A 13,473-nucleotide genomic window follows, 5' to 3' on the forward strand; every position below is an offset into this window, starting at 1 on the left:
ACTAATTCTGAAAGCAGGAAATGGTCATGCTTCAATGAAAGGATAGTTGGCTGTTTCTACTTTATGCTGACCTGAAAAGATAACTCCAGAACACGCCTAGCCCCATCCAGTGCTCGACAGCTCACTGTGCCTCTTGATGCCTTTATAATAAATACCCTTGCCGTAGTTCACTCCTAGATGACAGGTTAACTTTACTGCAGAACCAGTGATAAACTGTCCCATTTCTAATTATCTTCTCTTCGATCATTATTTATCCCGAGAAGTTTATTAATGCATTTTAATTGAGCTTATATTAAGATAACTATACCCTTACATGCAGTTCAAAGAACTAACAAAGAGACTGCTTGTGCAGTCTGCCCAGCTTCCCCCAACAGTCGCATTCTGCAAAATTACAGAATAATATGACACCCGGGATATTGTGATATAAACCCAACTTTTTTTTTTAGATATTCCCAGTTTTACTCAGTACATGGAAGTATTAAGTCCTCTATATTTTATCACCTATAGGATCAAATATCTACCACCAGGGTCAGAATATCGAACAGCTCCAAAAACTCGCAAAACACAAATATCCCTCGTGCTGCCCTTTCATCGCATTCACCTCCCCCAAGATGCCACATCCTGTCTGTAAATGCCATCAACCACTAATCTGTCCTCCATTTTTAAAATTTTCTCATTCTAAGATGTTATAGAAATGGAATTATGCAGTCTGAAATCATCCTTTTTCGCTCAGCATCATTCCTCAGAGCGTCATCCAAGATGCCGCTGGCACCAGCAGCCTGCCCCTTCCTGCTGCGGAGTGCACGGTGCCACTCCAGGGTACGGGGCGCCGCAGCTTCATGAATCATGCACCACCCGGAGGGCATCTGGGGTCACACCAGTTCGGGGCTATTACACATGAAGCACCACAAACATGGACAGCTATTTGTGCGAACACAAATTTCTGCTGTTCTGGGATACGTGCCCAAGACTACAATTTGCCGGGGCCTATAGAAATTGCGTGCTCGGTTTTTTTAAGAAACAGACAGTTTCCATAGCAGCTACACCACAATGTCTTTATATTAATGCATTCTGATTAATGTCTTTATATAGAATACATTTTTACATCCTAACACCCTCCAATGCCCATGAGAGCCTGAGAAGCACTAACTGGCCCACGTCCAAGGTGGGGTGGTATGAGAAAAAGCATCTAATGTTTACCCATTGCCTGAGGAGAAATGCCTGAGCCTCCCCTGCCTGCTTACATTCCAAGCAGAAGCCTCTAGTTCAAGAAGTTTTCTAATTCAAAAAGAACGTACTCTCTTCTTGGAGACGAGCCATGATCTGAACGTCCGTGAGATCCTGTAACTTATATCCCATGGAGATAGAATCATCTTCCAATTCCGAAGTACTCAGCTCACTGTCTATAGAGGACTGGGGGCTGAGAGGGGAGCCCCTGGAGCTGTGACCTAAAACCCAAAGCAAACAGGTTTATTATTTAGCCTGGAGAACGGATGTCTACATCATGCTTGACAATTCCTGTATCAAGTCAGCAACTTTTTCTCTCGTTTCGTGTCACCCAAAAATGACCAACCTATCACTATTTAACAGGGAGACAATATGCATACCTTTCACATGTCCATAATTCACAAAAACAAAACAATTTGTTTTTACAAATTCAATTTTCACAGTTAAAAAAAAAAATCACTCTGTACTATACACCAAGAAAAAACTGTTAAGAGGGTAGACTGCGTTAAAATTAGAAAATAAACATCTATCACCAATGCTGAAATCCGCATCCTATTAGGTAAGTATAGATCTAAAGGCATTATATAATACATATCCATGTTTGCTTTCAATTAATAATCAGATATGCTTATCTCTAGTAGTAACTGATTTTTAAATTATAATCAAATAAATTTTTCTCAAACAGGTACAAGCCATCCTCTGAATACAAATATCACACAGAAAAGACCCACATATATACACAGAAGCATACACAAAACCTTAATAAAGGAAGGAGCACAGCAGTCACAGGAGACTTGTAGTCACCCACAAAAGTAAAAAAAGCAACAACTTGGGTAAGAGAACAAAGGAAGAAAGGACCCAAAGGGAGAAAAGCTGTAGGAATGGAATCACACCAGTGCGGACACAAATAAGGAAAAGAAGAGAACGTCATCTCACAAAAAGGTACTGTGGCTATTTTTTCTGTGTAGCCCTGGCTTCATTAAAGAAAAAAAAAAAAAGTTATCAGAAAAATAAAATTAAAAAAAAACCAAAGACACAAAAGCCTTATCTTCCTGACTCCTAACAAAATACCTGACTTGTGTTCAACACTGAATGTTAAAAGCACGTTAGGCATTCAGGAACGTCACCAGACACATAGGTCTTTGCTAACGAGGGAAAACTGCCTACGACACACAACGGAGAGCACGTTACTGGTGCTAAAACACGGATTGCTGGGCTCCTCTCTGTACCCAAAGTGTGCAGCACACACCGTCCAGCACAAGATCGCCCTCCACGGTCCAGGGAAGAGGATATTTATGCTGTTCTTACGGACTGACAAGGCAAGCAGCTAGTCAAGAAGTTGAAAGATTACCTGTTCTTTCAGGTGTTAGTATTGCTTTATTTGAGGTTTTAGAGAAGCTGGGAGTATTAATGCCATTGCTATAAGGGCTGAGTCTTGCAACAGGACTGTAAGGAAAAGCCAGTGAGACCTTTGAAGAGAAGGGATTCCGCCATCGGCTCGCTGTCACAGAAGCAGAAAATAAACAGCAGCAGTTAGCTATCCGGAAGCAGATGTTGATTTGTCAGAGGGAGAAAGGGAAGAGGTTAAAAAAATATATATATATATATATTAAAAGACAAAGCAACTTTTCATAAAGATATCTTAAATGACTTCCATTTATTAAGGCAGAAATATGTAAGCATAGGCCATTTATGAATTCCTATGGATCCCTTCACTTAAGAATTAGTAATCAGCTTGATTAAAGACAATATACCTGTGTAATAATGAAAACTTGTTTTGAATTTCTACCTTAGAAATGTTTTTTTCTACTCTGTATTTCTGCACAAGGATTTAAGTGTTTTGTAGTATATATAAAAGGTCAGTGTCTTAAAAAGGTCAAAATTAGAAATTGTGGGGAGTGTTTATATTAACTATATATGTCCTATATTTTTTTGTTCCTAAGATTAATTCCCAGCCCATTTAGTATCAGAAAATGTTGGTCAAAAAATTTTTATGGAAACCTGCTCTTGGCTTACAGGACAAACCTAACAGGACGAATGGCTGCCATGAGTCCAAAACAAGACTTAGGGAAAAACAATACAAAAATCACAGAAGGCTAGAAAATTTAATGACAGCTATTACTGATGGCAGGTGAAGAGATCAGCTGGTGATTTGCTGTTTATTTTTTTATAAAAAATATTTTCCCAGTTATGTGGAACACATGTTACTTATGTAACATTAAAGATAGGATGATATATACTATTACATCAATACTTTAAAATAAGGAACAAAAAGGAGTATTACCTATAGTGGGCAAATGATTTAATTCCTACATCATTTCACCTGGCCTATTTATTTCCCTTCTCCCAGACTGCCAGCCCCTGCTATTCCTAAGTCCTAGGGATCATGAAAAAGACCTCAAATTGTAAAAACCTAAGTAGCAACAAACGTCACATACTCTCCCTTCAAGGGATGCAAATTACTGTGCTAGGAACATCTGTTTTCTGAAAAGCAATCATTTCAACATGTACTAATAAGCAGGACAGGAGGGAACACCCAAGAAATACAGATGAGGTTAAACTTCACTTAAAGCAATAACTGGGTTTGTATTTGCTGGGAATGGGACAAAACCTGGAGAAGCAAGTGTACAGAGGACTGCTGTGACAGGCATGCCCCAGACCACTTCTAGCAGCACTGCTAATGCACAGACAGCTGAAAAGGGTTCACAGATGGGCAGTGGGGTGGAGAGAGAGAAACTGCGGGATGTGGGGATCAAGAAAATAATCGGCTCCCAAACTGGGATTCTTAACATCCTTGCGAACCACCACCAAGGTGATTTAAAAGAGCAAAACGTTTCCTCTTATTTCAGCAAGAGTTCTTGATTTAAGTACCATCCTATTCCAACAACTATGTAAAACAAAATCATTTCCTCTGTAGGTGAACGAGCTAAGCGAAAAAACTGCATCCCCAGTGGCCCCACTTTTGGAACTCGCGAGTGTCTGGAAGGGGCCACTGCGGAGAAGACTCGTCCCTAACTCACACCAGTCACCTCACTTCCCCGATATGTCACTACGCCAGAGCGGAGACCCGTGGAGCCAGCATTCCCAGTCGCTTAACTTCGAGATACGTGAACCTCATCTCCAAATACCCTGAAAGAAGGGGGTTAATACGAGAGGTAGCCGCTCTCACACCTTCAATCTCTAGGACTCCAAGTTTCTCATTAAAATTCTATATTTAAGAAGAAAATCAATAGCTCTTTGTGATGGCTAACTTGCTTAACAGATGATGTTTGATCACTTGCCAGGCAAATTACAGTAACTGCGTGTTCTCACCCACAGATGCAGGCGACAACGCATCCCAAGTAAACAGCATTCACTGCTCGGCACAGTAACTACTGTGCCCCAGCCTCCTGGCACAATGGCACAGTGATTGTGGCTCTGACAGCAAGATCCCCACTAAGAACACAATTAGCATCTATTGCAAGAAAGAATGCTCTACATTGTCCTTGGCAGGGAGGGTTTTAAGAAGAGGGAGGAGAATTACCATGGGGGCAAGCTAACAAAACAACAACGTTAGAACAGTGCCCGAGGCTGTGGCGGAGCTGGAGAAGGGGGAAAGGAGCGGAAGCCATTACATCCTAGTTATTCTTCACTATGCAGCCGAAGGATTACATGAATGATAACAGGACGCATTTTTATGTTTGCTTGTTTGTTTTTTGAGAAAAACTCTACACCCCAGTGTGGCGCTTGAACTCATAGAGTCACATGCTCTACTGAGGGAGCCAGTAAGGTGCCCCCAAGAAGCATCAGAGCATAAAACAAAAGAACCTTCTACAGGGCCATTTTATCTTTTTCAATCAATTTAATGGACTTTTCATATGAGGATGGTAAGTTATTTGAGAGGCTCAGTGATGGTTGCAATGACCCTAAAAATGGAATAAGACAATGCTGTTATAGGAGATAATCGCTAATAACGTTCTGAACGGCAGTTATGTTTCCTTATGCTCCAACTACAAAGTGCTACCTGTGCTTTTCAAACTTGAAGGTGGCATGGACTCCTAATTTTTGGTTCTATTCCAACTCTCGAAGGGCAGAGCTGGGCCCAAACACCGGGACGCACTGAAGGTTTTCATTCCCAAACACCTTAAGTTGGACTGCCTCCTGGGACACTATTTTCCGCATGCTCTCCCACCCTACTGCAACTTCTGGATCGAGATGCTCGCCACCCTGCACCAGATGCACACCCATCTACTCCTCAGCCAGCCTGTGGCTGCCGCCACTACCCCCACCAGCCTACCCCTCACCACCACTGCCCGCGCCAGCCTGCCCCTCACCACCCCATCCCCCTGCCATCACTGCCCCACCACCACCACCACTGCCTCCACCAGCCTGCCCCCTGCCAGCATGCTCTGAACTCACAACCACAACTGCATCTGTCAGATACTACTGAAACTGTATTTCTTTCCTCCATTAAAGTACCGCAGTGGCTCTTCACAGCACACGGGACCTGGAAGGCACACAGGTTCATCTCGCCAGGACCCTTCCCCGCCACTGGGCCCTGCTGCCCACCTCTAGCGTTTCCGGCTTCCTTGCTAACACCCTCGGACAGCAAAACCTTCTACGGTGCCTCCCTCCTCTAAAAAGCATCTTCTACTGAAATAAATCTGATAAAGTACTAATGTACAGACTGGTCCCTCATCTTTCTGCCAAAATAGTGTCTAACGGTCAATTATTTTTGTACATCTCTAAAGTTGCCAGACTTAAAAAATAAATTACAAATCTGTAAAGTTATTTTTGTACATCATTCAGTATAATACACCCCCCAAGAGAAAGTTTAATTTGATAAATGGTCCAGTGATGATATACAGCAAATTCACAAAGGACAGGATAGGTTTAAAAAAGAATCTAAATTTAAGTGTCTACACAGAAAAGTATTAATAAAAAAGTACCCAGCAACAAGGACATTCCTTCCATATCTTACCTAGATTCATAGCAAACACAGTAAATATTCAAATTTTTGTTGAATATAAAGGTCTCTGCATAGAATCAAAATCAAATTTAAGAAAGAATATGACTTCATTTATATAAAAGGAAAAGGTATAACTGATCTAATGAGCTCAGTGACAACCCTCAAAAGACTGGTGCTCCATGAAGCTAAGAGCTCAACAGTAAGGCAGGGCTAGAATACTTTCCAGGAACAATCCTTCTCACACTTTCTTCTCCCTACGGAGAGCCATTCGGCACCTAACACGCCATCTGGCATAGAGTAAACAGTCGAAGCCGAGTTTCCTAAGATTTCCTTATTTCAAACCATTCTACCATTCCTACCTTAACCTCTAAATGATTCTGCTCAACTTTTTAAACTTGTTAACTATAATTCAATATACACAGTATCTTTGAAGAGAAAAGTTAGTTTCGACCTTTCAGCCCAGCTAGAGACTCCATGAAGAAATACACCTATAGGGAGCACAATTTTTTAATACTTCCTAATAACTACTAAGTTGTTGAACTTTGTGTTTACGTTCGTGTGAACTTCTGGTGTCCAGCTAAGTGATTTTAAATCACTGATGGCTAGGCGCTATGACTGGGTCACTGACACATCAAGATCAAACAGGGGTCGCGGTCTCACGATGAGCTCATTCCTGCAACGCTGCGTGGCACAGTTAAGGTGAAGGGTTGTGCCGAGAGCACGAGTTGGCAGGGAACCATGCAAGAAGGCAACACAGCTTCCTCAAATTCTTGAAATGCTACCACTTCCTACAGTCAAAGAAACGGCTCACCAACAGCTAAGAGAGCGTTTCGTGGAATTCCTATCAATCCTACTTCCAACAGTGTAGCCTCTGAGTTAGGTGAAGCAGTCAGTCCTGAAGGGCAGCGCTCTTACTTCTTCTGCTGGCTTCTAACGGTGTAGCAGCATTTCTAATCAGGGCCTGTGGTCTGAACGTCTGTGTCCCCCAAAATGCGTGGTGACATGCTAACCCCCAAAGAGGAAGGCATTACAGGTGGGGCCTCTGGAAGAAGCTTACGTCCAGAGGATTAAACCCTGGTAAACTGGACGAGTGCCTTACAGAAGGCGCCCCACGGAGCTCCCAAGCCCTTTCCACACGCGAGGGCACAAGAAGTGCGCAGCCCGGCAGACGGCCCTCCAAGCCCGAGCCTGGACCCCGCCAGCTCCCAGAACTGTGAGCCACTAAACCACTGCCATTTATAAGCCACCTCCTCTGTGGTACTTTGTTACAGCAGCAGGAACACACTAGGATACGGGAGGAGGTTTTTCTACGAAACAAGCCCTCATCTTTCCTACTTCTACCCTTTCACCCCTCAGAGGAAGAGGGTAAAGGCAGAATCAAGCTTGTAGGACGGTGGCTCAGTCTAACCCGCCACATCCTCTTCTCTCTCACGCGAAGCAGGAGATCCAGGGTCATCGCCTAGAAGGCCAGAATGATCCCAGAAAGTGTGAAGAAATCAGTCTAGAGCAGCCCTATAGGACTTCTTCTACTTCCTATAGGACTTCTTTTACTTCTTCAGTTCTTAGTAAGTCTGATGAAAACTCATTAAAAACACATTTCCGATCTGTTGTATTAAAATTCACAGAACTGCTTTCTAAGTAAGTCATAAGTTTGTATCTCCTTGCTCATGGCTCCTCTCAGCTACCCCAATTTATATTCTCCTCCCTCATTGCCTAACCCAGGATCTTCCTTGAGAGACTGGCCAACTCTTACTGGAATCTTCACAGGCAAGACCCTGTGTACTTACCTCTGAGCCAAAAATTTAAAAAAACAAAAAACATGAAGTTCTCCAGAATGCCGCAGACACCCGATATTTACAGAGCACCTCCAGAGTCATTCCTTCATTCAAATTTATCCACAAATATTAAAAGAACCAAAACCCAAAAACATGAAAGGTCAGTCTCCAGCAATGATGCAAATATCTTTCAAAGACACACACAGGACATGGTTATCTCCCTGTTCCACAGTTGTTCTGAGAAATCTGGCCCCGTTGCTACCACCGGCTTTTAAAAATTTATTTCTCGGGGTGCCTGGGTGGCTCAGTGGGTTAAGGCCTCTGCCTTCGGCTCGGGTCATGAACCCAGGGTCCTGGGATCGAGCCCCGCATCGGGCTCTCTGCTCAGCGGGGAGCCTGCTTCCTCCCCTCTCTCTGCCTGCGTCTCTGCCTACTTGTGATCTCGGTCTGTCAAACAGATAAATAAAATCTTTAAAAAATAAAATTAAATTAATTTCTCTATTCATCTGAGCAGGCCCGCACCATGGGTCTCTAACGTACCAGATGCTGCCGATATGGAGATGGATAAAATAGGATGATTGCTCACCTCCCCCCCCACTCCAATTTCTGAAGACCAGCTAGTGCAGAAGGCAGGCCAGTCAGATACGCACGTGACGTGACAGAGTAAGTGGAACAAAGGCACTGTGAGGTACACTCACACAGCAAAGATGGTGACTCACTTTCTGAGGGAGTCCAAAGACTTCACCAGAAGACTTTATGTTCAACATGGCTCTTGAAGATTGAGGGGTTTATCCTGCAGGGTACAATGCCATTCCAGGCAGAAATAACTTCTGTGAAGCCAGGGAAGCAAGACAAAAGACAAAGACAAAAAGCACGGCCAAGGAATGGCGAATGTGGTTCGGACTGAGGCACAGGCTCGAGGGAGGAGAGCTGGGGCCAGCAGCTTCTTACTGCCCTTAGGAGGATGCGCTTTAATATTCAATTCATGTTCTGAGAAGCAGAGGGGCATAGTCAGATATGCGCTTTATGAAGAGAACATAAATCGTCACTTAGAAGATGGACCATACGGGCAGAGAGTGATGACGGGAAGACCAGTTAGGAGGCTTCACAGCAGAGCTGGTGGGACGTCACAAGGTAGCAGGATGGATCAGCAGAACGTTCGATGAGAACCATGTTAACTAAGCCACAGCTGAACTGAAGAGAAGTCACCGGTACCCTAATGAATACAGGGAGTGGAGGAAAGGAAGCGGCCACAGCTAACGCCATGGTTTCGAAGACACTAAGACGGGCAATGTGAGATACGCACGCTTCACGAGAGGAGAGATGAGCTGTCTGAGACAGTTACAGGACGTGCCTACGTGCCGGTGATGTAGGAGTTGAGAGTTCAGGAAAGAAGCTAGAGAGGAAGAATTTGGGGCACATGAACAAGCAGGTGTTAGATGAAGCCACAGGCAGAGATGAAATCACCCATGGGGAACGTACATAACGAAAGGACTTAGGAACATTTACGAGTGGATAAAGGGAGACTCAGTAACAGAGACCAAGAAAGGTCACTGAGAGAATTCAGGAGTTCAAGGATCGGTAGAGCCCCAAAACACTAAAGGTAATGAGTGACTGCAACCTGGAAAGAGCAGTTAGTATGGGAATTACTGCAGAGAGGTCCCACAGGATAAAGATTAAGAAACAGCAACTCGCTAGACAACTGGGTCACTGAGGGGAGCAGATTCAACAGAGGAGCTAAAGCCGAAATCTGTGTTACAAGGTCAAGCAGATAGAAGATGAGGAAGAAAAAAATAACTCTTTCTAGAGAGATCTGGCCATAAAAATAGGAAGAAACAGGGTTGTAGTTTGCAGAGCATGAAATTCAAGGGAGGAGAGTTTTAGGATAAGGGAAAAGACCAGCATATTAATAGAATGAGAATAAAACAAACAGTGGAGAAAACAAGAGTCCACAGAAAAGGGGATGCACTGACTGAGGTCCTGGACATCAGGAGGAATGGAACAGAGAGCAAAGGTGGAACGAACAGCCTCAGGGGAAAAAGGAGGGATATTTCCTCCCCCGCAACTGGGAGGCAGAGCTAGTGAGAACACAGAGAACGCAGTAATGGCCTCCTTGATCTGTAAACTAGAAGGGCAATAAACGTGCTCACAGGCAGAGGCTGGAATACAGAAGCAGCGTAGTAGAAATGGCCTGGCCCCCACTGGAGAAGTCCAAGAGATGGCCCAGGGGGGTCTGAAACAAGGGGTGAGTCTAAAACGTCACTTAAAGGTGTTTCTGTTTAGATGGTTGACTACTGTACCCTACTGACTGCAAGGTCATCTGCCACTGGGAAATTTTAGAGGTCTTTGGTAAGATCTTGGTAAAGGGAGTTAAATGAAGGGCTAGACGGCTGTATTCAATGCCGGTGAAAATCAGAGATCACAGCAACAGGCTAACACAAGGGTAGGCCGACGCTTCCTGTAAAGGGCCAGCTAGTCGTCATTTTAGGCTCTGCTAGCCATTCAGTCTCCCTTGCAACTACTTCATATTCTGCAGCACAGCGATATGGCAGCCAGAGGCTACACATAGAGGAATGTGACATGCTCCAATATAACTTTATTTGTATACACTGAGAGTTGAATTTCATAAAAATTATGGGTCATAAATTTTTATTTTTTCCAAGTATTTGAAAACACGAGCAGCATTCCTATCTCACAGGCCATACGAGAACAGGCTGAAGGCCAGATATGGCCACAGTTGGCCAACCCCTGGGCTAACACACATCAGTTCTATAATACTCACTCTGGAGAACACACAGGATTAGAACTGCATTATAAGGGTATTTCAGGTGTGTTGGGATATTGCAATGACAGCCAACGGTGTACTTCTTTACTGCAATTTTTCATAACTTATTAAAGACCAACGAAAGATTATAAGGAGATTGGCCCAAGAATCCAGATACCAGAATTCCAATCTCACCCTGCCATATACTGGCTCTCCTACAGAGCAAGTCATGTAACATCTTGGTGTTTGCAGAATTCCCATGTGACAAGGCATGTTTCTGGGACATTTAATAGTAAGTAGGGCTGTGGCAAGCATAGGAAAAAAGTTTGCAGTTTGTGGCATGTGTTCACAAACTATAATGCATTTTTTTTTTTTTTAAAGAAGCCTACGGAAAAGTTACAGCTAGCTGGAGGAAAACCATACTCTAAATCCAGAGGGGGAATGTTCTAGAAGCTAACTAGGAGAAAGGAGAGTTTAAAAATATTCTGCTCCTTAACTCCGAATTCTCAAGGCATTTTAACCTGTCTTCTCAAAACGAAGGGCACACTTTCTACATCATATCTTCTTATCTAGACAATTTTTCAGACTCAGTCTTTCCCCAGTTCAGTCAGAGGCAAAGTACTAAACCTTGAACATCCCACAGTTTGATCAGGGTAGGTCAACAGTGCTCGCTTATGTATCCAAAGTCTCATCTCAGAGGAAACATATGTCCCAGATGCCACATTTTAAGAAATATGGTTTCTTCAAAACCACAGGCTTCTAAAGTCATGTCTCTGACACTTAAATAATGGTGTTCTTTACCACCGAGTCCTGGAAAATAAGGCCCGAGGAAGAAAGGGGAGATAAATGTTCAATCCTCAGCTTGCATTCCTTCTTCACACAACAGGTGGGCAGGCCTCAGTACTAAGCCAAACAACTGGAGGGATTCCATACGTGGTCTTCCACTCACACTAGCAACAGAGTGGTCTCAGATCAGGGAAGGGATGGGGGATACCACATCTTTTAGTACCTGTTATTCTCTTAGGTTGGCAGGAAGTTTTATCTAGACCACAGCATTTTGACCTAAATCCACACAACACCAGGGCAAGAAGACTGTACTTTCACGAACCAGCCTCTCGGTTATAAACTCCCCAGGTGATCACATTATGTTTGTCCATACCTAGAGGCCAGAGCCTATAGAAATGCTTGCATATTGATGTGCTCGAATATTTGTGCTAAACTTAAAGGAATTAGGGAACGTAGGTAAAGATAGCATTTTACTGGGTTCACTCTTATAAACAGACTGCCCAGACTGAAATACAAGTCTTCTTAAGGGGCTCTACATTCCCATTAAGCAAGCATCGAGGACTTGGCCCCAGCTTGAGCAAACCCCCTGGGGCAGGAACATATGGCTTGCAGCTTATCTGATCCCTTACTTTTATTGGGTAGACTTGAGCAGCATTAATCTCTCCACCACTCTCCATGACCTAATGAATATGCACACGGGGACTGGGAAGGCCTACTACTTCTCGGTACCAGGTGTTCTCAGCACTCTCTCCCAGACAGTCACAAAGTATAGGAGATTCAACTGTTATGCATTTGCCAGTATATTCACATAAGAAGAAAGGCTATGCAACTAGTAAATCTCCTGCCCTAATTGCTATCCTTAGTGAACATTTATTCAGGATAAGTTAGTTGTACCCATTAGTATACTTGTTACATGTCCATATATGTACCTGTGTTTGTTACATGTTAACACATACTTATGTTCATAAATGTGTGTTACATGCTAATATACATTTTATGTGTTTAAATATATATTTATATAAACATATAGCCCCAGAACACTGTAATACTCAATATTCAAACTTGCAGTTGTATTCAAAATGTAACAAGTTACAAAAACATGACTTACACACCATCTTTAAGAAACATCAATAAAAGAGGTCATTTACCCCTACAAATAATACCTAGAGTTAATTAATTAGGATTAAGTTTTAAAATGTATGAGGTTTAAAAGAAACTAAGGGATTGTAGACATGCAATGACTAGCAGATAACATTTATCTGCCTGCAATGACTGGCAGATAAACATTTATAAATGTTTACTACTTGAATGAGTTATAAAATTTCACCCTGAAGGAGTATTATTTAACCACATTTATTCCATAGGGATTTGACTTTTATAATTATTCTTAATCTTGAATTTAATGCGTCAAACGTTTTCTAGGTTTTAGTAGTAAAGTAAGACATGCTGGTTCAACTGTCCAGTCATCACCACGTAACCATTGGACTTTTTCTATTTCTCAGACCTTAACCAGTCTTGGGACTGCCAAACGCTCTTCCCACTGCTCTGCTCTGTGGGTCTTTTCTAACCAGGACAATGGTCTAAGAACTGAAAAATGAGGGTTGGAAAGGGGATATTCTCTGAACTGTCAGCTAGCATGTTTTTACTTCATCACTGGTCAAAACAAAAGAAAAGCTGCCAGCTCCAAGCACACATGGACCAAATTCAGTGTTGCCCATCCCCGGAGCGAGCTCTGTCGGCAACTGCACAAATGATCAGACTTCCCATCTCCAATTAACAGGGAAGATTAAAAAACACATCTGACTTCAGCAGTAATTACTCTTCAAAGGCATGTTCTTTTATAGACCCCATTTTTCCTTAGACTGAATGACTGTGGCTTTAATCTAACAAAAAGACAGTGAAAATAGTCACAAAATGTGAGAAGTCAGCCTTTGTGAAAGTCCTAATTTAACCTGAAAAGAACAAGGGAAAAG

At 42.8% G+C, this 13,473-nt stretch overlaps 1 protein-coding gene across 2 annotated transcripts in view; it reads right to left on the reverse strand.

The window, feature by feature from the left end:
- Nucleotides 1–13,473, reverse strand: part of SLAIN1 (SLAIN motif family member 1) — a 57,803-nt gene that overhangs the window by 14,181 nt on the left and 30,149 nt on the right. Inside the window, exons 3-4 of one of the 2 annotated variants that reach the window (XM_032864188.1) lie at nucleotides 2,579–2,728; nucleotides 1,299–1,448 (exon numbers count right to left, since the gene is read on the reverse strand). In XM_032864188.1, the coding sequence (XP_032720079.1) occupies nucleotides 1,299–1,448; nucleotides 2,579–2,728 (300 nt within the window). The remainder of the gene's footprint in view (nucleotides 1–1,298; nucleotides 1,449–2,578; nucleotides 2,729–13,473) is intronic. The other variant, XM_032864187.1, reaches the window with a different exon arrangement.

The sequence above is a fragment of the Lontra canadensis genome, unplaced genomic scaffold, assembly GCF_010015895.1.
Source record: "Lontra canadensis isolate GAN:19392208 unplaced genomic scaffold, GSC_riverotter_1.0 scaffold26, whole genome shotgun sequence".
Lineage (NCBI taxonomy): Eukaryota > Metazoa > Chordata > Mammalia > Carnivora > Mustelidae > Lontra > Lontra canadensis.